Source organism: Bufo bufo, chromosome 4, assembly GCF_905171765.1.
Source record: "Bufo bufo chromosome 4, aBufBuf1.1, whole genome shotgun sequence".
Taxonomy (NCBI): domain Eukaryota; kingdom Metazoa; phylum Chordata; class Amphibia; order Anura; family Bufonidae; genus Bufo; species Bufo bufo.
This window is the reverse complement of record NC_053392.1, coordinates 42,008,626-42,035,435: the sequence shown is the minus strand read 5'-3', so window position 1 is coordinate 42,035,435 and position 26,810 is coordinate 42,008,626. Positions and strand designations below refer to the sequence as shown.

General features: G+C 47.9%; 1 protein-coding gene across 7 annotated transcripts; it reads right to left on the bottom strand.

Moving 5' to 3' along the window:
- Positions 1-954: 954 nt before the first annotated feature.
- Positions 955-26,018, bottom strand: ZNF395 (zinc finger protein 395). 7 transcript variants are annotated; one of them, XM_040427143.1, is made up of 11 exons: positions 20,646-20,727; positions 20,068-20,453; positions 17,832-18,055; positions 16,086-16,333; positions 13,968-14,074; positions 12,950-13,185; positions 12,770-12,870; positions 11,323-11,581; positions 11,002-11,094; positions 10,500-10,603; positions 4,272-4,383 (listed from the first exon to the last, which is right to left on the bottom strand). In XM_040427143.1, the coding sequence occupies exons 3-11, from the start codon at positions 18,048-18,050 to the stop codon at positions 4,272-4,274; spliced, it is 1,479 nt and encodes a 492-aa protein (XP_040283077.1). In that variant the 5' UTR covers positions 18,051-18,055; positions 20,068-20,453; positions 20,646-20,727. The 7 variants fall into 7 exon arrangements, 6 of the variants coding, with proteins under 6 accessions (XP_040283077.1, XP_040283082.1, XP_040283083.1 ...); XR_005778104.1 differs by lacking the exons at positions 20,068-20,453; positions 20,646-20,727 and adding an exon at positions 955-3,100 and having other exon boundaries at positions 3,179-4,383; positions 17,832-18,050; XM_040427148.1 differs by lacking the exons at positions 20,068-20,453; positions 20,646-20,727 and adding an exon at positions 25,894-26,018 and having other exon boundaries at positions 17,832-18,058.
- Between the last annotated feature and the right edge of the window lie 792 nt (positions 26,019-26,810).

Sequence of the window (26,810 nt, the reverse complement as noted above, 5' to 3'; positions counted from 1 at the left end):
AAAAACCTGCATCGGACAAAAGCAGATTACAAAAATCTCACAGGAGCCTCATATTACTGGTTTCTGTGCTCCAGTCCTTACCGTATGTTAGTGGCATTTTTTCACCATCGAGGTGTGTTTTTTGGGTCAATTGTTTATTTTTATTGTAGCATGCTCTGGGCGTAGTGTTTTTGTCCCATAGACAATATTTATTTTTGTTTTAAACCAATGCATTTTTTTTTTTTTTTGCATCTGAAGTGGCTTTACAGGGTGTGGGGGGTACATACTTTCCTATCTAGAAATATAAATAAAGCACATTTTTTTAAATAAATTTTTTTTTTTTTTTAAATACACAAATCAAGCATTTTTGGGGATTTTTTTTGAGTGAAAAAATGCATACACAAAAAAAAGGCCAGAAAATCACATTGAAGGGCGAGAGGCAGTTGGGAACGCCATGATTCCCGATAACAAACCAGTCCCAGGAAAGGTGGGACTGCAATGAATAGAGGTACGGAAACATCCAAGCCAAACAGACCGCCCCTTTAATTAAGGGCATACCAGACCCAGCTTCCTGACACTGACGTGTTTACAATTTTTAAAGAACGCATTTTCTCATGGAAATTTAGAAATTACAAAAAAGTAAAAAAAAAAAAAAGATATCTGATAGAGTAGGGATGCCCAACCTGCAGCCCTCCACATGTTGTAAAACTACAACTCCCACCATGCCCTGCTGTAAGCTGTCCGGGCATGCTGGGAGTTGTAGTTTTGCAACAGCTGGAGGGCTGCAGGTTGGGCATCCCTGTGATAGAGCAACACAAAAAGCGGTAAGATTCCGTTCACTTTCAGTACAGATGCAAGCAGCAAAGAAATTTAGGGCAAATCCAAACCGGTCATTTCTGCAGCAAATACAAAAAAAAAATTAGCGTATTTGCTCCTGCATATTTTCTTGCAAATTATGAAAAAAAAATTTTTTTTTAAAGAAGTGGTTTTGAAATTCCTGGCTGCAAAATCTGCATATTTGATGCGCCAATTTTGCAGCAAATTATGAAGAAAAATAAAAAAGTTAAAAATCTCATCTACTCGCCTTCCTCTGGATTCTACTTTGGATTCCTCCGTCCTGCGTGAATTTAACCTAAGGGCTCAGACAGGTGTTGCAAAACGTATTCAGTTTTCTAAAAACGGACCATTTACCATCCGTGTGCGATCAGTATCGTCTCCGACTGCGTTCCCTTTCCCCGTTTTTTCACCGTCCGTAGGGCCTCAGCATCTCAACCATTTTTTTCACTTCCTAACAACTACCCATGAAAAACGGACAACACGTGGATGGCGTCCGAATGCTATCCGTTTCCATCTACAATGCTTTTACATTTAAACCCCAAAATGGAGCGTGCACATTTTTGTGGGTTAAAAAAAACAAAAACTGGAAAACAAATAAAAAAAAGCTTTAAAAAAAATAGCACAAAATCATATACAGAAGTAAACAGCCCAAACATACGAAACGTCCATTGTCCGGGGTATAGACGTTCTTCGAGGCGCAGCTTATTTTACTCTACTCCCGGGTCTGAGTGGTTTCACAGAAGAATATGCATTAAAGTAGTATAAAAGTGTATAGCTTCGTTACAATAGCTCCAGAGAAGCAGCAAATTAGGAAAAAACAAAACCCCAAAAAATTGGAAAATTGGATTGCTACATGTATAGAAAGTCACCTTTTCAGGAGCCATTTTCCAGTATAAGCCAGACACAGCGTCATGCAGTCAGCAGCACCTTATATATTGGATTACTGGGTATAGCATTCACCCCCCATATACGGATATTTCATAAAATAAAATAAAAATCAAAGTCCGATCCTTCCAACTTTTTGCTCTAAAGCTCCGCTATAAAACGCTAAACCCTAACTATACAGATACATTCACTTTAAGAAAATAAAAGTAAAGTACACAATGGAGTAAAAAAAATAAAATCTAAATTTTAAAAAGGTGCATTAAAGGCTCTATGGACCACTCTTCCTTGAAGCTGGAAGTTGGGGGGGTCACATAGTTTCATCAAGTTTACCATTATCATGAGGAGGCCTTTTTTATGGCTTGACTCCTCCTAATCATGGTCACTTGTAAACACGATGAAACTGTAGTGATTGAGCCCCCCGTGCCGTCCCGTAACACATCACACCTTGATAAGTGCCTTTGGGTATGATAAAGTACTCAGAATACTGACAGGGACAGAGTTCTTTTTGGACAGCACCTTGTAGAAATGGTCCGAGCCAAGACTTTAGGACTTTTAACCTGCAGAAAAAAGGAGGAGAATCAAACCGGAAGACCACAGAATTCTTGGTGGAGTCATTGGGCAAAACCAATAAGCTAAGATTTGGGTCAGAATCAATCCATGGGCATGGATGGTACATTAATACAGCAAGCATAGAGCAGGGTTCCAGAACTCTAGTCTTAGAGAACCACAAACAGGTCACAATTTGAGGCCATCCCATAGAGAGCACCACCTGGACAACGCACATTCACTTAGAAAAAACAGAAAACATGGTCTGTTTGAGGTTCTTTGGGGGGCAGATTTGAGGAACATTGGTCTAGATGATCAACTGCCATGTCCGCCAGAACCCTACAGACAATGGTTAATCTACTGTACATGAATTATGTTCTCAAAAGTTGTGACATGCTTTGCATCATCTCAGGATTCCTCTGCTTAATACTGGCAGGTCTCATTTAGCACATTTCCATTAGAAGAGAACCAGATAGGCCATTTTGTAGGTTGAACCAGCATTTCAAAAACAGCCAATTCATTCTTAAAAAGGTGCTGTCCCAGTCCTGGATAGGAAAAACATGGCTACTTTCTTAAAAAAAAAACACACACAAAAAAACAAAAACACACCACAGGTTGTTGGTGGTATCATGGCTCAGAAGAAAGCAGCCATGTTTTTCCAAATCTGGAAAATGACTTACAAGACAAGCAAGAGCCCAGCACCACCATCTATTAAAATGGAAGAGCCCATTTAGTCACGAGTGGAGATGAAGACATCTCGTGATGGACAATTTGTGATTATGGAACCAGTCTGACCTCAAAATAAAAGTTTTGCTTCATTCTAGTCATGTGAATGCAAGTCACCATCAGATAGCTGGAGTCCATTGGTTCAGGTTGGTGGAAGTTCCCTTCTCCTCAAATGTTTTTGGGCAATGGTTCATGTGGGTAAAACACTTTTTGGGCCCTTAAGTGTTGACTTCTTAACGGGAACAGCAACTGAAAGTTGAGCAGTCCCATCATTTAGACCTTCTAATTTGTGGTGACACATCCATGTCTATGTCCGAAAGGTATCTCCAACGTTCAGATGAAGTGCTGGTGGTGTTTAGGGCCATCCCTTCAGCTCTAGTACCAAAGAGAAGGCAGCATAGCTACCATTCCTCAGCAATGGAAAAAAGTTCTTGCCAAGTATCTGATGAGGATCTTGGCGTTGAGGCCTCCTTGCCAAGGTTCCTCAGAGTACATGGGCTGCTCTAGAAAGACCAGCTGAACCCACAAAATAGCAATGTTCTCTTTGTGCAGGCAAAAAGGTACCAATATAGAAAGAATAGCTGCTCAATGTCATATATGGATGTTACCACTTAGACTGCATTAAATACAGAGCACCACATCATGAGATATCGGCCTGACAATGATCCTTTTTGTGGAATTGTTGGCTATTGGACAGCACTTTTTAGGACTCTATACAATATTTCTGACAATAGACAATACAAAATGGCTTCATAGACTCCTCAGATACTAATAAAGCATGAGAAACCCCTCCAACGATGGACCCTGGACACTGCAGCAGTCAAAATGCATCTTTACTGTATGTACAATTGTCTGCAATAAAAACCATGTAACAAAATAGAAGGAGGACATATTGTGGCGGTGTGGGACATTTACAGGCCAATGAGGTGAGGAAGACGCTATATACAACAAGGACGGGCATCTCGATGCTTCGGAATTTTTTTTTTTTTAAAACTTGTAGCGACGAGGGATTTTTTTTTTCCTTAAAAAAAAAAAAAAAAAAGTTTCAACACTTTTGGTCCCTACACATCCGTTTAGGAAAGTTTAAAAATAAAATAAAATCCCTACAGTCTATAAAAAAAAAAAAAATTCAAAATCTGGACGACATACAATGATGTAAAGGTTTCGACATTTACAATTTATACAGTCTTTAGTCATCACCACTTTCTCCAAGAAGCTTCGCAAGCAGACTCTAGGAGGCTTGAAGCTAAATCCGCCCCCGAGCCTTCTGGGAGACGTGGATACTTAGGGAGTGGGGTTCAGTCGAGGAACCTCTGACAGGCCTTTTTCCACCGGCAGGCGGTGCACCACTGGTCCCGGTGTTCGATGCCATACACTTTACGGCATTTCTTTGCTTCACCACGAACTTTCCTTTTTAAAAAAAATAAAAATGAGATTAACCCCTTAAGGACACAGCCTTTTTACACCTTAGGACCAGGCCATTTTTTTGCAAATCTGACCAGAGTCCCTTTAAGTGCTGATAACTTTAAAACGCTTTGACTTATCCAGGCCGTTCTGAGATTGTTTTTTCGTCACATTTTGTACTTCATGACACTGGTAAAATTAAGTAAAAAAAATTTTTTTTGCACCAAAAAATACCTAATTTAACAAAAATTTTGAAAAATTTGCAAATTTCAAAGTTTCAGTTTCTCTACTTCTGTAATACATAGTAATACCCCCAAAAATTGTGATGACTTTACATTCCCCATATGTCTACTTCATGTTTGAATTGTTTTGGGAATGATATTTTATTTTTTGGGGATGTTATAAGGCTTAGAAATTTAGAAGCAAATCTTGAAATTTTTCAGAAATTTACAAAAACTAAATTTTTAGGGACCAGTTCAGGTCTCAAGTCACTTTGCGAGGCTTACATAATAGAAACCACCCAAAAATGACCCCATCTAAGAAACTACACCCCTCAAGGTATTCAAAACTGATTTTGCATACGTTGTTAACCCTTTAGGTGTTGCACAAGATTTAATGGAAAATAGAGATACAATTTCAAAATTTCACTTTTTTGGCAGATTTTCCATTTAAATATTTTTTTTCCAGTTACAAAGCAAGGGTTAACAGCCAAACAAAACTCATTATTTATGGCCCTAATTCTGTAGTTTACAGAAACACCACATATGTGGTCGTAAACAGCTGTACGGGCACACGGCAGGGCGCAGAAGGAAAGGAATGCCATATGGTTTTTGGAAGGCAGGTTTTGCTGGACTGTTTTTTTTGACACCATGTCCCATTTGAAGCCCCCCTGATGCACCCCTAGAGTAGAAACTCCAAAAAAGTGACCCCATTCTAGAAACTAAGGGATAGGGTGGCAGTATTGTTGGTACTAGTTTAGGGTACATATGATTTTTGGTTGCTCTATATTACACTTTTTGTGCGGCAAGGTAACAAGAAATAGCTTTTTTGGCACCGTTTTTTTGTTTTTTGTTATTTACAACATTCATCTGACAGGTTAGATCATGTGGTAATTTTATAGAGCAGGTTGTCACAGACGCGGCGATACCTAATATGTATATAATTTTTTTTATTTATGTAAGTTTTACACAATGATTTCATTTTTAAAACAAAAAAAATGTTTTAGTGTCTCCATAGTCTAAGAGCCATAGTTTTTTCAGTTTTTGGGCGATTATCTTAAATAGGGTCTCATTTTTTGCGGGATGAGATGACGGTTTGATTGGCATCTATTTTGGGGTGCATATGACTTTTTAATTGCTTGCTATTACACTTTTTGTGACGTAAGATGACAAAAAATTGCTTTTTTTACACCGTTTTTATTTATATTTTTTTACGGTGGTCATCTGAGGGGTTAGATCATGTGATATTTATATAGAGCCGGTCGATACGGACGCGGCGATACCTAATATGTATACTTTTTTTTTTATTTATGTAAGTTTTACATAATGATTTCATTTTTGAAACAAAAAAAAAAAAATCATGTTTTAGTGTTTCCATAGTCTAAGAGCCATAGTTTTTTCAGTTTTTGGGCGATTATCTTGGGTAGGGTATGATTTTTGCGGGATGAGATGACGGTTTGATTGGCACTATTTTGGCGCACATGCGACTTTTTTGATCACTTTTATTACCTTTTTTGTGAAGTAAGGTGGGCAAAATTTCAATTTCATCATAGTTTTTTATTTTTTATTTTTATGGCATTCACCGTTCGGGTAAAGTAACATGACCGTTTTATAGATCAGGTCGTTACGGACGCGGCGATACCAAACATGTGTAGGGAATTTTATTTTTTTCATTTTTAAATCAGTGATAAATGTGTTTTTTGATTTTTACTTTTTTTTCACTTTTATTCACTTTTTTTTGACCCAGACCCACTTGGTTCTTGAAGATCCAGTGGGTCTGATGTCTGTATAATACAGTACAGTACAATATATATTGTACTGTATTTTACACTTTGTCTGAACAGATCTATGCCTTTTAGCACAGATCTGTTCAGCACCATGGACAGCAGGACGCCTGAGACGGCGTCCTGTTGCCATGGGAACCTTCCCCGTCTGCTCAGAACTGCTCAGAAATGCGCAGACGGGGAAGGGTAAGGAGGGGATCTGTCGGGGGGCTGTCTGGGAGCTCTCTCCCTCCCCATCGGGGGGCTGCAAAGGCACAGCAGCCCCCCGATGGGAGAGGGAGGGAGCTCCCTGCGCTGTTAACCTTTTCCATACAGCGGTCCGTACGGACCGCTGTATGGAAAAGGTTAAACGGCTGACATCGCATCGCAGATGTCAGCCGTTTATACCAGGGTGCCAGCAATGTTCTGGCACCCTGGTATACCCACTAGAAGCCAACGATTATACAAGGGGAGGCGGGCGGGGGATCGCGATCCCGCCTGCCGCACCGCCCGCCTCCCGCACAGCCCCCACCGCCCGCAACCCTCCCCCTGCACCTCTCCCGCCACCATAAAAATCATTCGGGGGTGCAGGGGGGGTGAATAAAACGTTATTTTAGACATATAAAGTTTCTGATCAGAAATCGCAGCAAACCGCAGGTCTGAATTGACCTGCGGTTTGCCGCGATCGCCGACATGGGGGGGGGTCACGGGACCCCCCCGCGCATTTAGCCTAGGTGCCTGCTCAATGATTTGAGCAGGCACCGGGTTCCGATCACTGCCAGCCGCACGGCAGTGATCGAAAATACACAGGGCGTACAGGTACGCCCTGTGTCCTTAAGTACCAGGGCACAAGGGCGTACCTGTACGCCCTATGTCCTTAAGAGGTTAAAAAAAAATTTAAAAAATCTGACATTTTTCACTTAATAAAATACTAGAATGGTCAGCATTAACCCCTTAAGGACGGGGCTCATTTTCACCTTCAGGGGTCAGGCCACTTTTTGCAAATCTGACCAGTGTCACTTTTTGTGTGAATAACTTTAAAACGCTTTTACTTATCCAGGCCATTCTGAGATTGTTTTTTTGTCACATATTGTACTTCGTGACACTGGTAAAATGGAGTAAAAAAAATGTATTTTTATTTATAAAAAAAAAAAAATTTAAATACCAAATTTACCAAAATTTTTTCAAAATGTGCAAATTTCCAAGTTTCAATTTCTCTACTTCTATAATACATAGTAACCCTCCAAAAATAGTTATTACTGTACATTCCCCATGTGTTTACTTCATGTTTGGATTATTTTGGGAATGACATTTTATTTTTTGGGGATGTTACAAGGCTTAGAAGTTTAGAAGCAAATCTTGAAATTTTTCAGAAATTTTCCAAAACCCACTTTTTTAAAAGGACCAGTTCAGGTCTGAAGTCACTTTGTGAGGCTTACATAATAGAAACCATCCAAAAAAAGACCCCATTTTAGAAACTACACCCCTCAAGGTATTCAAAACTGATTTTACAAACTTTGTTAACCCTTTATGTGTTCCACAAGAGTTATTGGCAAATGGAGATGAAATTTAAGAATTAAAATTTTTGGGCAAATTTTCCATTTTAATCCTTTTTTTTCAGTAACAAACCAAGGGTTAACAGCCAAACAAAACTCAATATTTATGGCCCTGATTCTGTAGTTTATAGAAACACCCCGTATGTGGCCGTAAACTGCTGTACAGGCACACGGCAGGGTGCAGAAGGAAAGGAGCGCCGTGTGGTTTCTGGAAGGCAGATTTTGCTGGACTGGTTTATTTACACTATGTCCCATTTGAAGCCCCCCTGATGCACCCCTAGAGTAGAAACTCCATAAAAGTGACCCTATTTTGGAAACTACGGGATAAGGTGGCAGTTTTGTTGGGACTATTTTCTAGGGTACATATGATTTTTGGTTGCTCTATATTACACTTTTGTGAGGCAAGGTTACAAAAAATTTAAATTCTGAAATTTCATCCTTCATTTGCCAATAACTCTTAGGGCAATCTGCAGCACCCCTGAGGGGTCTAGGGTGGCACAGCTGAGTGTGCTGTGGTCCCCAGACACCCGATCAGGGTGAAGCCCAAAAAAAATTAAAATCCCCCCCCCCTCCCCCTACACTATCCCTCAGTCTCTCTGCCTAATCTAACCTTTCCCTAAACCTGTCCCTGCAAACTTTTGAGTGCCAGATGGCACTATGGTGGCTCACGTGGGGGTGCTGGGCTCAGAGGTGGACGGACGCTCTTCTCTCCTGGCTCCACAGAAGCAGTGTGGAGGAGGAGAGCAGAGCTGGGGGAAGTTAACCCCCGCCCGCCCAGCCAATAGGATGCGATCCTGAGAGGTGATGTCACCGCCACCTCTCAGGATCTAAGGATGGTGATTGGTGGTGTATTATCACACCACCGATCACCATCCTATTTCGGATTATCGGGTCACCGAAGACCCGAATATGCAGTAAACCGCAGGTCTGAATTGCAGGACCCCCTGGGCATTGTCAGAGTGCCTGCTGAATGATTTCAGCAGGCACTCTGTTCTGACCATCGCCCGCCGCACGGCGGTGATCGGAAATACACAGGTACGCCCTGTGTCCTTAAGAGGTTAAAGGGGTTCTCTGGGATTTTGATACTGAGAACAGGTCATCAATACGAGATCGGTGGGGGTCCGACTCCCGACACCTCTGTTGATCAGCTGTATGAGGAGGTATGTGCAAGGGTGGAGCCGTTTATGGAAGAGAGCAGCCATGTATTTCTAATCCTGGACAACCCCTTTAAGGAAGGAAAAACTCTTGCGTGTATTTTTTGGCAACCAATTAAATTTTTTATGCCTCCATTGTCTGATAGGTGCAGGTCCCCCCTTACACAGAGAATGGAGAGGGGAAGGTGGCGGCTGGAGGACCCCAGGTTTCCTTGGGTACGGCCACCACCAAGAGCTCTCCCTATAGTAGTGAATGGGAGTGCACTGTGCTCACGCGGCTACCGCTCCCATTTATTTCTATGGGGCCGGCGGCCCCTTAGAAAATGAATGGAAGCAGGCTGAGCATGTGCAGTTCGCCCTCTACAACTTTCGGGGGTCCGTTTTCAGTGTAGGTGCGGGTCCCAGAGGTGAGACCCGAACCTATCACACAAATGTCTGAGAAGGGAAAACCCCTTTAAGTCAGACACACTGTCTGGTAGGGTTGATCCTGCTGATTAAATTGATACCCATCTTGTGAGAAGTGGTGTGGCGTTCAAGCTCTGGAAAGAGGTGAGGCCCCTCCACTCGGTGCCCAGAGAGGCCCCTCCACTCGGTGCCCAGAGAGGCCCCTCCACTCGGTGCCCAGAGAGGCCCCTCCACTCGGTGCCCAGAGAGGCCCCTCCACTCGGTGCCCAGAGAGGCCCCTCCACTCGGTGCCCAGAGAGGCCCCTCCACTCGGTGCCCAGAGAGGCCCCTCCACTCGGTGCCCAGAGAGGCCCCTCCACTCGGTGCCCAGAGAGGCCCCTCCACTCGGTGCCCAGAGAGGCCCCTCCACTCGGTGCCCAGAGAGGCCCCTCCACTCGGTGCCCAGAGAGGCCCCTCCACTCGGTGCCCAGAGAGGCCCCTCCACTCGGTGCCCAGAGAGGCCCCTCCACTCGGTGCCCAGAGAGGCCCCTCCACTCGGTGCCCAGAGAGGCCCCTCCACTCGGTGCCCAGAGAGGCCCCTCCACTCGGTGCCCAGAGAGGCCCCTCCACTCGGTGCCCAGAGAGGCCCCTCCACTCGGTGCCCAGAGAGGCCCCTCCACTCGGTGCCCAGAGAGGCCTCATTTGCATTAGGCATAAAAGCTATTTCTCAGGAACGCTGCAGCCAATTTTCACAGGAAAGGCATCAGTAGGATTGACCCAACCTGGTTTAAAAGGGTTGATCCTGCTGACACGTGCTCTTTCAGAATATTGAAATATTGTACTTAGAAGTAATACTGACACCTAGTGGCCATATTGGAATCAACATAAATTATGTATTAAAAGGAGCCTCTCTCTTTACAGCCTGTTTTTCATCTTTAAAAATATTGGATTAAAAATAAAATGACAGATGGTGCCAAATGCCTCGACCCGAGTATTCCTTGAGCACATAATGCCTGTGATTGGAGAGGTGTCACTGCAGGAACCTACCTGCTACCATTAGACGCTCTGGGGGGCGAGGCCACAATCAGCTGCGACTTTATGGATGGAGTCTGTGGCTGCTGTTCACTGAAACTGAGCGACCGGCTTCTGATCTGGAAGGGGGGTAGAGGGCTCCGTGTTACAACACACCTGATATACGTCTCACAGCTGAAGCTTTGTTACAATTGCATCCAGTCTAGTTAAAGGATTAGATAACCCCTTTAATAAAAATAAAAAAGTCTCTCCCCCCCCCCCCCCCCCCCCAAGCTGAATATACTTACCCCTGTCCCCGCTTCTCCCTGTGCCCGGATGAAAACATCAGTTTTCGGGTGGGGGAGGGGGGGGGGCTGGGTGAGCCTCCCTAGCGTCACCCGCAATGGGGGAAGCAACAGTGGCGTTGCAGGAACCAGGAGTGGCGCAGGGAGCGGGGACCCGGGTTAGTATATTCAGTGTGGGGGGCTTTTTTTAGGATTCTATAACCCCTTTAATACCCAGAGTCCGGTTTACTTACTGGAGAGAGGGCTGGGAGCGTAGAGGGAGCAGCTGCCCAGCTTATGCTGGTGAAGATGTGGGGGGAAACTGGGATCTGGATGGAAGGCAGCGCCTGATGGGAAGGGAAAAAAAATAAAATTATCAAAAGGACTGACGAGGAGACAGCTGGCAAATGCATTTCTGTATAGTAAAGAGCTTCCCTCTCCTCCAGAGCTGCATGCATAATTCTTCTAATGGCAAATTGCCAATTTTTCTTTCTATAATACAACTTGAAATTCCTCCAATCTGGAATTCGATAATCCAAAAAGTGTGACCCTTCAGTTTTAGCAGATTCAATTACCTGGTAAGCGTGATCGGCCTGGATATGCCAGAAGGAGCCTGGAGCAGACTGACTGAGCGCACTGGGCAATGGAGACTCCACAAAGGGCACCTCCAGAGCCTGCGTCTCCGGCTTGGGGGTGATCGGCTGGATGAGAAGAGGGGCGGTAGCAGTGCTGGGGCTCCTTGGGGTGTTCTCCACCTCAGACTCATCCTTCATTTGGACCTCGGTGTAGTAGAAGTCCTCTTCTCGCTTACGCTGGTCAGTATCCATCCCGTCTCTAGAGAGAGTTAAACAAAAGCTCAAACACCGAGGAAAAGCAACAGCAGCCATTACAAGAAACCCACCATCAGACCCAAAAACAAAAGTGATGGTAATACATTACTAATCTCGCATCCTGTATTATACTCCAGAGCTGCACTCACTACTCTGCTGGTGGAGTCACTATGTACATACATTACTTATCCTGTACTGATCCTGAGTTACATCCTGTATTATACTCCAGAGCTGCACTCACTATTCTGCTGGTGCAGTCACTGTGTACATACATTACTTATCCTGTACTGATCCTGAGTTACATCCTGTATTATACCCCAGAGCTGCACTCACTATTCTGCTGGTGCAGTCACTGTGTACATACATTACATTACTTATCCTGTACTGATCCTGAGTTACATCCTGTATTATACTCCAGAGCTGCACTCACTATTCTGCTGGTGCAGTCACTGTGTACATACATTACTTATCCTGTACTGATCCTGAGTTACATCCTGTATTATACCCCAGAGCTGCACTCACTATTCTGCTGGTGCAGTCACTGTGTACATACATTACATTACTTATCCTGTACTGATCCTGAGTTACATCCTGTATTATACTCCAGAGCTGCACTCACTATTCTGCTGGTGCAGTCACTGTGTACATACATTACATTACTTATCCTGTACTGATCCTGAGTTACATCCTGTATTATACTCCAGAGCTGCACTCACTATTCTGCTGGTGCAGTCACTGTGTACATACATTACATTACTTATCCTGTACTGATCCTGAGTTACATCCTGTATTATACTCCAGAGCTGCACTCACTATTCTGCTGGTGCAGTCACTGTGTACATACATTACATTACTTATCCTGTACTGATCCTGAGTTACATCCTGTATTATACTCCAGAGCTGCACTCACTATTCTGCTGGTGGAGTCACTGTGTACATACATTACATTACTTATCCTGTACTGATCCTAAGTTACATCCTGTATTATACTCCAGAGCTGCACTCACTATTCTGCTGGTGCAGTCACTGTGTACATACATTGCTTATCCTGTACTGATCCTGAGTTACATCCTGTATTATACTCCAGAGCTGCACTCACTATTCTGCTGGTGCAGTCACTGATCCTGAGTTACATCCTGTGGTTCAGAATTGCACGGTATAAGAAGGTGGGTACGGGAGGAGGAGTACTTACCCCAGATGCTGGGTCTTCACATGGCGTTTAATGCCCACAATGGAGCGCAGCAGTTTTCCGCAGCTCGGCCACAGACACTTGTACATCACCTTCACCGAGTTCTGGAAGACAGGAGCCAAGTCAATGGAGAACATGAGACATAGGGATCCGCGAGCTTGAGGGGGCGCTGCAGGGTGTTACCTTCCGCTTCCGAGGGGCCGGCTCATCCAGAAGGAAAGGATCAGGGTCCGTCTCGAATCCTTCATCCACATGGGAAGCACTGAAGACCTCGCCTGTATACTTGGGGCTGGCCTCGGTGTGAGGAGGGGAGGGGGTGGAGGCGCCACACTCCACACTCCAGTGCCCGCTGGTGGTGCTGCTGCCGCTGTCCGACACGTCCCCGCTTTCCTTCCACAGGTCACAGGTGACTTGAGGAGCTGAGAAGTACACAAAGGGGAAAATACTGAAACCCCCGGATCCCAAGAAGAGATAAAAACAGATCAAGAAAGGATTTCTAATTGCAGTCAGTGAATGGAAACGCTTAGCTTTCATTTGGAGTAATGCAAACATAATACTTCTCACAGCTGAGGGTTTGCTACATTTGTATCCAGACTTTACACTCCTCCCGTAGCTAAATATATCAGTGCCTTCTGTCCAGATGCAAACTGATACATTGTAACAAAGTGTTTTACCTGCAGTCATACAATGTAGCAAAGGCTGGATACAACGGTAACAAATCCTCAGCAAGGGGGTTTGCATGAGGTTTCGTCCTCTGGATACATAAAAGGAGGTTGTAAGTCACTTACAGCAAGCAGAGATCTTACAAACAGTGAGGAATATACAATGTTTGCACGCCTTAAAGTAAAATTCCAATAATCTGGCCATAGCTCCGCAGGGCCCGAGATCTGGATCTCAGCAGGGGGCGCTACTATCAAGACCAAAACTTGCAAGGCGAATCCGAAAATAGCGCCCCTGTTATAGCGGTCGGAAGAAAAAGGAAGCGCAATCACCTCCACCAGCCACAAGGTGGTGCCGTTTTCTATAACCAACGTCGGGCATAACCCAAATTACGTCCACCAAGTAGTCCCCCGAGACGATGCCTTGAAGGTCTGGAGTCCCAGGCCTAGCCCACAACATATCCAAAGAGCCCAGAAGACTACTACAAGCCGCCATCATCTTGGGGCGCGACAAGAGCCACCGCCGCTCTGCCTGCTCTCACCTGGGATGATGTCGCTGCAGGGTGGGCTCTGCACGATGGGGCTGCAGGACAGGCTGCTGAGGACCAGGGCCGCCATCATTTCATCCATATCCACCGCATCCGAGCGCCTAAAAGAAAACGGGGGGGAAAAAAAAAAAAATAAAAAAAAAAAAAGGGTAAGCACAACCGCCAACTCCTCATTTTCAACATCTCTGCTTCCTGTCTAGAATGGAACAGAGGTTCAAAGCCCGTACAGTCAGAATACATTTGGCTGGTTCACTTTGTCGCCTAAACACAGCAACTGCACAGAGCTCTGCCCTGAGAGTTTGCTACAATGTGTCAGTCTGGAGTCCACAAGCAAGCCTCTAACCCCACCCAACCCCTTTAGGCTGCTTTCACACAGGCGTTGTGGGAAAAAGTCCGGGTGCGTTGCGGGAACATGCGAGATTTTTCCGCGCGAGTGCAAAACATTGTAATGCGTTTTGCACTCACGGGAGAAAAATCGCGCATGTTTGGTACCCAAACCCGAACTTCTTCACAGAAGTTCGGGCTTGGGATCGGTGTTCTGTAGATTGTATTATTTTCCCTTATAACATGGTTATAAGGGAAAATAATAGCATTCTGAATACAGAATGCATAGTAAAACAGCGCTGGAGGGGTTAAAATTTTTTTATTTTTTATTTAACTCGCCTTAATCCACTTGATCGCACAGCCGGCATCTCTTCTGTCTTCTTTCTTTGCTGTGTGCAATAACAGGACCTGTGGTGACGTCACTCCGGTCATCACATGGTCCATCACCATGGTAAAAGATCATGTGATGGACCATGTGATGACCGGAGTGACGTCACCACAGGTCCTGTTGTTGCACACAGCAAAGAAAGAAGACAGAAGAGATGCCGGCTGTGCGATCAAGTGGATTAATGTGAGTTAAATAAAAAAAAAAATAATTAACCCCTCCAGCGCTATTGTACTATGCATTCTGTATTCAGAATGCTATTATTTTCTCTTATAACCATTTTATAAGGGGAAATATTAATGATCGGGTCCCCATCCCGATCGTCACCTAGCAACCGTGCGTGAAAATCGCACCGCATCCGCACTTGCTTGCGATTTTCACGCAACCCCATTCACTTCTATGGGGCCTGCGTTACGTGAAAAACGCAGAATATAGAGCATGCTGCGATTTTGACGCAACGCACAAGTGATGCGTGAAAATCACCGCTCATGTGAACAGCCCCATAGAAATGAATGGGTCGGGTTTCAGTGCGGGTGCAATGCGTTCACCTCACGCATCGCATCCGCGCGGAATACTCGCCCGTGTGAAAGGGGCCTTAGGGGCTCAACAAAATAGTGACCGAGTCCCTGCTCATGCGAAGGAAGAAAGCAGCGAATACTCTGTATCTAAGTCCCTGGGCATGCGCAGTCAGGGGAGAAAGACGAGCGAGAGACCTGCGCAGGAACAGTGCTGAGGGGCGGCACGGGGGCGAGTACGTCATCCCATGAGGGAGGAGAAGGGAAGTAATGCCCGAGTCTAGGAGCTGGTAATAAAGTATGTAACAATGCAGTGGCCGTTACGCCCCCGACAGGTCATCCATTAGTGATGTCAGCATAGGAGGCTATAGAGATCCGTCCCGCGTTCTCGCTGCCCGTTCGCCTGAAGACGCCAGAGTTATTGGCGAAACAAGTTGGGGGAAGGGCAGTGATTGAGAAATTTTTAGTACAGGAGTAACGGCTACAAGCAACACTAAATGCCAGCCTAGTAATGGGGACAGCGCGACGAGTGATGCTCGCTTTCGGACCCCCACAGACTCCCACTTTCCCTGCTGTCAGCTCCCTGAGTCTCTATCGGTGATTCAGTGCTGGCAGGTGGGATGCGATGACGTCATCGCGCCTGCCTCGCCACAGACAGTACAGAGCGGAGCAGAGGCTCAGCAGGGCATGTCATCGCTGAATCACCGGCGCGGCTCAACACGGTCTGTATCAGCCGGTTACCACGGTCCGCCGAGCTAGACTGTCACAATGTAACAAAACCATAGCTGTGAGAGGTATATTCTGTGTCTTCAGGCTCCTATTCAGTGACGGCAAGCAGAGATATTGGAGAAACGCTTTCATTAGTCAGTACTGACCACACACGCTCACCTCTTTGGGACATCAATGCTGCAAGACACCATTCTCTGGGCTGCGCTGGAATAAGTCACGGGGCTGGTGGACATCACTTGCTCCATGGGGACGATCATAGATTTCGGAGCCTCTGCAAAACGCACATCTTCCGTCTTTCGGCAAAGGTGCAGCCCAAGCTCAAACACAAAGACCTTCACCTCATCGTCCACGTGGTTGTGTTGCTCCACCAAACCAGCGCACTCCTTGCCATTGTGTGTAACGTACACCTGCAACATCACAAATATACAACACGGTATATATACTAATAGTGCTATATAATAAGTGCAGTCACTGTGCACATACATTACTATCCTGTACTGATCCTGAGTTACATCCTGTATTATACTCCAGAGCTGCACTCACTATTCTGCTGGTGGAGTCACTGTGTACATACATTACATTACTTATCCTGTACTGATCCTGAGTTACATCCTGTATTATACTCCAGAGCTGCACTCACTATTCTGCTGGTGGAGTCACTGTGCACATACATTACTATCCTGTACTGATCCTGAGTTACATCCTGTATTATACTCCAGAGCTGCACTCACTATTCTGCTGGTGGAGTCACTGTGTACATACATTACTTATCCTGTACTGATCCTGAGTTACATCCTGTATTATACTCCAGAGCTGCACTCACTATTCTGCTGGTGCAGTCACTGTGTACATACATTACATTACTTATCCTGTACTGATCCTGAGTTACATCCTGTATTATACTCCAGAGCTGCACTCACTATTCTGCTGGTGCAGTCACTGTGTACATACATTACATTACTTATCCTGTACTGATCCTGAGTTACATCCTGTATTATACTCCAGAGCTGCACTCACTATTCTGCTGGTGCAGTCACTGTGTACATACATTACATTACTTATCCTGTACTGATCCTGAGTTACATCCTGTATTATACTCCAGAGCTGCACTCACTATTCTGCTGGTGGAGTCACTGTGTACATACATTACATTACTTATCCTGTACTGATCCTGAGTTACATCCTGTATTATACTGCAGAGCTGCACTCACTGTTCTGCTGGTGCAGTCACTGTGTACATACATTACTTATCCTGTACTGATCCTGAGTTACATCCTGTATTATACTGCAGAGCTGCACTCACTATTCTGCTGGTGCAGTCACTGTGTACATACATTACATTACTTATCCTGTACTGATCCTGAGTTACATCCTGTATTATACTCCAGAGCTGCACTCACTATTCTGCTGGTGAACACTTGTGAGGTTACTCCTCTAGTGACAAGAGGGCAGCACAAGACAAGTGGTAGGACAATCCCATCTTTCCTGTTTCCTCTGGAGATTCTTATCACAAGTCTCCAGTCAAAGGCTCTGACTTCAGCTCCGCCCCTCACTAGACATGTGACCCACAATGCACTGCTCTCCGGTAACAGCAGAAGTCAGGAGCCGCCCTTCCATTTGGAGGACAAATCTAACATCTTATAATTAAAGATCAGAACAGAAGTAAAAGCAAAGAATCTACTGAACGGTCGTGGTAGATTTATACGGGAAACACCGCCCCCCCCCCCCCCCCCCGGACCACAGGTTGTGTGCGGTATCGCAGCTCAGTATTAACTTCCCTGGAGCCGACCTGCAATACCAGACACGACCTGTGCACAAGGGTGGCGCTGTTTGAGATAAAAGAGGCCATTTCATATTTTTTTTTTAATCCTAGACTATGAAGAAATGACTAGTCTTCGTGCTCACCTTCTGGCCCGGATACAGCTTGAAGCGACTTCCAGAAGGAAAAGCACTTTCCTCAAGACACTCCTTCAGGAACCCTCCATCATAAGGTCCAAGATGGGCCCCTCCAGTAAGGTCTCCGGGCCCTTCAATGGACATGCAGTCTGCAACTAAACTCGGAGTGCAGACCCTGGCGCCAAGGAGAGACCGCTTGCCGAGACGTTTGGAAAGTATGCTGGCCATATCCGCTGCAAAACAAGAAAGGCATAACGTAAGGCGCTTCACTAAAATAACCACAGGGTGGCGCTACTGCTCCAAGGACCATAAACACAATGGTCACCCTGCTCCATTAGGACCCAGTGACTCCACCTGAGTTGCAACGTCTATAGGAGTCTATAGCAGCCTCAGGCTGCTGTTCTGTCTCTCCACCATGCTTTATACTGCAGCTCTGCTCATCTAGATTTACTGCTGTGTGGCACGTACATGCTCATCCTGAGGGGGGACACTGGACAATCCATAAACTGACGCACACAAACAAAGGCCGGGTATGAACACACCCTTATAGGGGGTCGTTATAACTGTATCCAGTCCGTGTGACCTGCACAGTTGGCACACCGCAACAAGCCGCCCCCCCCGACTGGCGCACACCGCAACAAGCCGCCCCCCCGACTGGCGCACACCGCAACAAGCCGCCCCCCCGACTGGCGCACACCGCAACAAGCCGCCCCCCCGACTGGCGCACACCGCAACAAGCCGCCCCCCCCGACTGGCGCACACCGCAACAAGCCGCCCCCCCCGACTGGCGCACACCGCAACAAGCCGCCCCCCCCGACTGGCGCACACCGCAACAAGCCGCCCCCCCCGACTGGCGCACACCGCAACAAGCCGCCCCCCCCGACTGGCGCACACCGCAACAAGCCGCCCCCCCCGACTGGCGCACACCGCAACAAGCCGCCCCCAGACTGGCGCACACCGCAACAAGCCGCCCCCAGACTGGCGCACACCGCAACAAGCCGCCCCCCGACTGGCAATGGATCTGTGCAGTGGATCGTCTAGACTGGATGCCACTGTAACAACCCCTCAGCTGTGAGAAGCATTCTGTCCTCACAGGTTATAAACCCCTGGAGGAAGACATATAATCCCATTCAATGACAGCAAGCGGAGATCTTGAAAATCTATTAGAAAGTTGCAGAACTTTTTCAGAAACAGGAAGACGACACTGTAGCCCAGTGACATAAAAACTAAAAACAACCTCCTAGCATGCTGAGAGTAGTAGTTTCCCCACAGGGTACCTACTGAATAATATTTAAGGACATGGGCCGTATACCCAAGGTCAGCCTGAGCCCCAAGACTGGAAGCAACTGTACCAACCCCCCAGCTGTGAGCAGCCGTAGTGTCAATTTCATCAGCAGCCTCAGGGCAAGAACTGCAAAGTGTGAACTAAACTTTACTGACACAAGACACAGTAAACGTGGACGTGCGGGGGCTGGGGTGGTAGCCCCGCCCATAGCTCCTGCTGCCAGCCACACCCCCTCCTCCTGCTGACATGTCAGGCATTTGTTAGAAAGTGCAGGAGCGGCGTGTGACAGCTGAGAGACACTCCGAGAGCGCAGGAAAGAGAAGAACTGGCAAAGCGTTAACCGGTTCAGCGCTGGGGGCCAGCTGCAGGCTGAGACACACCCGGGAGAGACCACCCCTTTAAGGCTGCAGGAGTGAAACCATTAAGAGCTGCCAATCAGCTGATCTGCAAGAAGAAAAAAAAGCCGCGCTGGTGAACGGGACGCCATACGAGGGGCGGCCTGCTGCACGTCTAGAACAGGCGGAGAGGAAGCAGCTTGTGCGTGAACGCGTCACTCTTGGCTTCACACAACTTTCTACGACCATCCGATAATCTGACACTAAGGCCTCTTGCACACGAACGCATGTATTTTGCGGATATACGGATGAAGTCCGTGTGCATTCCATATTTTGCGGAACGGAGCAGCTGGCCCCTGATAGAACAGTCCTATCCTCGTCCGTCATGCGGAACTGAAATACGGACATACGAAAACAGAATGCACATGGAGTAACTTCCGTTTTTTTTGCGGACCCATTGAAATGAATGGTTCCGTATACGGTCCGCTAAAAAAAAAAAAAAAAAAACACGACACGGAAAGAATATACGTTCGTGTGCAAGAGACCTTGTGCTGGATCAGTGGAAGCCGCACCTCGAAGCACTATGGCATCAACGTGATCGCACTTACAAGGCCTCTGCACCCACCGGCGGAAAGGGGGAGGGGGGGGGGGGGTCTGGTCCTGATGGGGTTAATACATATTACACATATCAGTGGAATGGCGCGTGATACGGGCTCAGATACATACTGGATGAGATACAGGGGGTATCCTATGGGTATGACGGGGACCTAAAGGGATGAATGGTACGGCGCCCCTGCAGGATCACTCTGGGTACTGCTGGTTATTACAGCCCTGCCTATGTGACGCTACAGATGGCATCCCACGTGCCCGCTGTGTGTGGTGGCAGCACGCCGCTATGTTTGGCAGGCCGCGTGGTGGGTGTGGTAAGGAGCGGTCTGCTGGGCGATAAGGAGCGAGATCTGCAGCATTTCACAACATCAGCCTGAGAATCCCTAATACAGTGCCAAATGACTCCATACCGTACCGTGTCACACCGTCATACCGTACCGTGTCACACCACCGTACCGTGTCACACCACCATACCGTACCGTGTCACACCACCATACCGTACCGTGTCACACCACCATACCGTACCGTGTCACACCACCATACCGTACCGTGTCACACCACCATACCGTACCGTATCACACCACCATACCACACCACCATACCGTACTGTACCACACCACCATACCGTACTGTATCACACCACCATACCGTACTGTATCACACCATTATACCGTACAATACTGTATCCTGCCATAATACTGTACCAATACTGTACTGTATCCTACCATAATACCGCACTGTATCTATACAATGCCACACAATACTGTACCCTTCCATATTACTGCACTGTATCCTACTATAATACCACATCATACAATACTGTAGATAAAATTGTACTCCTACCATAGTACTATTCCACATAATACCGCACCATACAGTAGATTCGTATACAGATGGCAGGTTACTGCTCAGTCTCCGATCAGAAACCCACACGAGCGGGCAAGAAAAGATTCGGAAAAAAAGGTATTTCCTTAATTTATTATCTGTGCTCATTCTTAGGTTTGGAGTCCAGGAGGCGGGCCTATCAGTGAGTGACAGCTCTCTCTGTATACACAGTCAGAGGGCCGGCTGTCAATCACTGATAGGTTTAGAGTCCAGGAGGCGGGCCTATCAGTGATTGACAGCTCTCTCTGTATACACAGTCAGAGGGCCGGCTGTCAATCACTGATAGGTTTAGAGTCCAGGAGGCGGGCCTAAGAAATGAGCAGGAATTTACATCAGTGAAAGTTTGAATCTTTTCCCATAAAGCTGCACATCAATCTGCTCAGCTCCTCCTGCTCTATATCCGGCAGACAGGTTCCCTTTAACTCCTGAACCACCAAAATGGAGCCCTGACCCCTTCCACAGGTTTCTCCCAGAAAATGTACTGTATATACACCGCACCCCCCCCCCCTACTGTATATACACCGCACCCCCCCCCCCTACTGTATATACACCGCACACACCCCCCCCTACTGTATATACACCGCACACACCCCCCCCTACTGTATATACACCGCACACCCCCCCCCCTACTGTATATACACCGCACACCCCCCCCCCTACTGTATATACACCGCGCACACCCCCCCCTACTGTATATACACCGCGCACACCCCCCCCCTACTGTATATACACCGCGCACACCCCCCCCCCCTACTGTATATACACCGCGCACACCCCCCCCCCTACTGTATATACACCGCGCACACCCCCCCCCCTACTGTATATACACCGCGCACACCCCCCCCCCTACTGTATATACACCGCGCACCCCCCCCCCCCTACTGTATATACACCGCGCACACCCCCCCCCCTACTGTATATACACCGCGCACACCCCCCCCCTACTGTATATACACCGCGCACACCCCCCCCCCTACTGTATATACACCGCGCACACCCCCCCCCCTACTGTATATACACCGCGCACACCCCCCCCCCTACTGTATATACACCGCGCACACCCCCCCCCCTACTGTATATACACCGCGCACACCCCCCCCCCTACTGTATATACACCGCGCACACCCCCCCCCCTACTGTATATACACCGCGCACACCCCCCCCCCTACTGTATATACACCGCGCACACCCCCCCCCCTACTGTATATACACCGCGCACCCCCCCCCTACTGTATATACACCGCGCACCCCCCCCCTACTGTATATACACCGCGCACCCCCCCCCCCTACTGTATATACACCGCGCACCCCCCCCCCTACTGTATATCCACCGCGCACCCCCCCCCCTACTGTATATACACCGCACACACACCCCCCCTACTGTATATACACACACACCCCCCCTACTGTATATACACCCCACCCCCCCCTACTGTATATACACCCCACCCCCCCTACTGTATATACACCCCACCCCCCCTACTGTATATACACCCCACCCCCCCTACTGTATATACACCCCACCCCCCCCTACTGTATATACACCCCACCCCCCCTCTGTATATACACCCCACCCCCCCACTGTATATACACCCCACCCCCCCTACTGTATATACACCCCACCCCCCCTACTGTATATACACCCCACCCCCCTACTGTATATACACCCCACCCCCCTACTGTATATACACCCCACCCCCCTACTGTATATACACCCCACCCCCCTACTGTATATACACCCCACCCCCCTACTGTATATACACCCCACCCCCCTACTGTATATCCACCCCACCCCCCTACTGTATATACACCCCACCCCCCTACTGTATATACACCCCACCCCCCTACTGTATATACACCCCACCCCCCTACTGTATATACACCCCACCCCCCTACTGTATATACACCCCACCCACCTACTGTATATACACCACACACACACCTACTGTATATACACCGCACACATGGTGATACAGCTACTAATAGTAATACATCCCTATATACACATCTATTGTATATATACTGCTACATACATACATACATGACACACACCCACAGACTATGGGGGTCATTTATTAAGACCGGCATTTTAGACGTCAGTCTTAACCCTGCGCTGGCACCCGACGTGCCTCTACATAACCGCATCCACGCCGGCTCCCTGCTGCTGTAGATTTAGATCATTTTCTATAGCAAGAAGTGGGGTAGAAAAATATAAAATGAGACGGGCCGGCATTCTTCCCCGCCACGCTTCTTTTTTTTAGAACTGGCGTACGTGGCATGGATTTTGCCGCAAATCATTTTTGTAACAAAATCTGCGCCAAATATATGCCAAAAAGTTCTTATATAGACACAGTGTACGGCTACCGATACATAAGAGGGGGCTACCACATATGCACCCCCTACATATAATACACACTGCTCCATATACAGTACACACTACATATAATACACACTGCTCCATATACACTGCACACTACATATAATACACACTGCTCCATATACAGTACACACTACATATAATACACACTGCTCCATATACACTGCACACTACATATAATACACACTGCTCCATATACAGTACACACTACATATAATACACACTGCTCCATATACAGTACACACTACATATAAAACACACTGCTCCATATACAGTACACACTACATATAATACACACTGCTCCATATACAGTACACACTACATATAATACACACTGCTCCATATACAGTACACACTACATATAAAACACACTGCTCCATATACAGTACACACTACATATAATACACACTGCTCCATATACAGTACACACTACATATAATACACACTGCTCCATACACAGTACACACACCCCCTACATATAATACACACTGCTCCATATACAGTACACACACTGACTGATTATATACACACACTGCTCCATATACCGTACACACCGACTACATATAATACACACTGCTCCATATACCGTACACACCCACTACATATAATACACACTGCTCCATATACAGTACACACACTACATATAATACACACTGCTCCATACACAGTACACACACCCCCTACATATAATACACACTGCTCCATATACAGTACACACTACATATAATACACACTGTTCCATATACAGTACACACTACATATAATACACACACTCCATATACAGTACACACACTACATATAATACACACTGCTCCATATACAGTACACACTACATATAATACACACACTCCATATACAGTACACACTACATATAATACACACACTCCATATACAGTACACACACTACACATAATACACACACTACATATACAGTACACACCCCCTACATATAATACACACTGCTCCATATACAGTACACACTACATATAATACACACACTCCATATACAGTGCACACTACATATAATACACACGCTCCATATACAGTACACACACTACATATAATACACACTGCTCCATATACAGTACACACACACTACATATAATACACACTGCTCCATATACAGTACACACACTACATATAATACACACTGCTCCATATACAGTACACACTGACTGTCACAAGTCCACCGCCCCTTCCACCTAATCACACCAATAAGATATGGACGCCCCCAGAGGTAGGCGATTGCTCCAGTCACCTCCAAATCTATGATCCGCTGGAGCTCTGGGTTCTCATACGTGTCGTTACAGTGTACCAGGCACTGATCCACACAGCTCTGCCTGCCCATTAAGTTCCTGGGTGAGAAAATGCCATCACAGACGTCTCTGGGCCGCCGTCCTCTACGTGGAAAGCTGCAGAAAAGTTTTATAAATTCCGCACAGCGGCTTCAGGGTCTCGCCCCCTCCTTTACACCGAACTGCACAGACTGCAGCTGAAGGGGGTGCGCCTCTCCTGCTTCACCACATGTGATGGGTTCCTGATGGCGGCAGAGCGGGCACTGGGTCCGGTCTGCCAATCTCAGCGCCCTGGTTCAATGCAGCGTGCAGTGTCCTGACCCCAATATCGGAACAGTGCCGCACGTGCCCCTCTGTACGGGGGAGTCACAGGCCGAAATCCGGGTTCTTTCCACCAAAACTCCTCCATTCCCATCACTGGGACTGATTATAGACGCTGAAGTTTCTGCAACAAACTACTGGGCGCGTTACCAGCGCAGGTTACACCCAGGGGTCTCAGCCAATGGTGCTGCCAACCACAGCAAGTGCCATGACGGGAGCGCGCGCCACGGCAGGGGGCACCACCAACGACACGGAGGGAGCTACCAACACCATGTGCCAATGCATGGGGCTCCACCAACAACCAAGACATGAGGCGCCATCGACAACCCCCAAGCGTCAAGACGGAGGGCGCCACAGTGGGCTGCACCCCCAATAACCCCAAGCACCAATGCAGGGGAGGCACAGATCATCCAACAAGGGGCACAGTTCCCCCCAGATCCAAAACAGGAGCAGTTTACATAAACTAAAGGGCACAGCCGACCCGACTACACAGCAGGACCCCGCTCCCCGGAGCGGCTGATACAACTTTGCAATGTGTTGGAGGAGGAGGGGGGAAGCCCGGGCCGCGGTGGGTGTGCCCCCTGCCGGAGTTGGACACGGGAGGGGGTGTGAGCCCCACGGGAATGGGGGGGGGGGGGGGGGGGGCTTCACGGCCAACGTGAAAATAACGCCAAAAACACAGCGATCCCTCAGACGGCCGGAGAGAAGCGGCGCCCGCGCGGTGCCCCGCCCCCCTCCGCCGAGTAAACAAGGGCTTCCCTCCCATCCCACGTCTGTCCCGGGGGTCTCTGCTGCTGCAGCTGCACCCCCCCAGTCTATGCATGCAGATGTGACCCCCCACCATGTGCCGAGCGTGCACCCCGCACCCCTGATCTCCGCACACACCCCCAGTCTATGCATGCAGATGCCGCCTCCCCCATGTGCCGAGCGTGCACCCCGCACCCGGCCCGTGCAGCCGCTCACCTGCGCGGTGTAAACAGTGTCCGGGCTGGTGCGGTTCTGGGCGTCCTGCGTCCCCTGTGCAGCCTCTCTCTCTCGCGCTCTCTCTCTCTCTCCGCCGCCGCTCTCCCTCCTCCTTCTCTATTCCAGCTCCAACATGGAAAGCCGGTAAACCCGCGCTGGATTCCGGGCCTGGCTGCGGTTGTGGCGCCGCTGCGGCTGTCGCGCGGCTCGTCCGCTCTGCGCTGTGGTGTGCACGGTGCTGCGCAGGGCGGTGCGGGATTGTGTGTGCGCCGGATCGGCCGGCTTTGCGCCTCCTGTGTGCGGAGGCCGCGCCGGGTTTTCTGTCTGTCAGCGCGCGCCCCTCCTCCTCCCGCTGGCGGGCCTCCCTCTCCTCCTCCCGCAGCCGGCCCTTCCTCCTCCTCCTCCCGCTGCCGGCCGGGTTAGTTGTAAACAAGCTCCCCACATGCTCAGCCCTCTCCCTGCCATTGGCCGCCGCGCTCAGCCCGACTCACACGCCCACCGGGCGCAGGCGGAAAATAAACACGAGCCGCCGCTCACGTCCCCTGCCGCATGTAGCAGAGCTGAGGCTGCTGCACGGGCGCAAGAGGTTCTGCGGCGGCAGCTCCCTGTGCAGACATGGTTGCTTGCATTAAACCTGCATATAACATCTGCTGAGTGTGATGGACAGCTCAGCCTGACAAGATGTTCTGCAGCAGCAGCATTATCAGGCTTCTTCAGCTGCTGCAGAACCTCAACCAGGCAAGATGTTCTGCAGCAGCCTTTATATTGCTCTATATATATATATATATATACACCATGCAAATCGCAGCTGCTGCAGAATATCTTGAACAGACTCGGCTCTGTTAACCGATAAACAGCTCAAGAGGTTCTGCAGCAGCATTTGGCCGGCAGCTGCTGCAGAACCTCTTGGGTGCATTG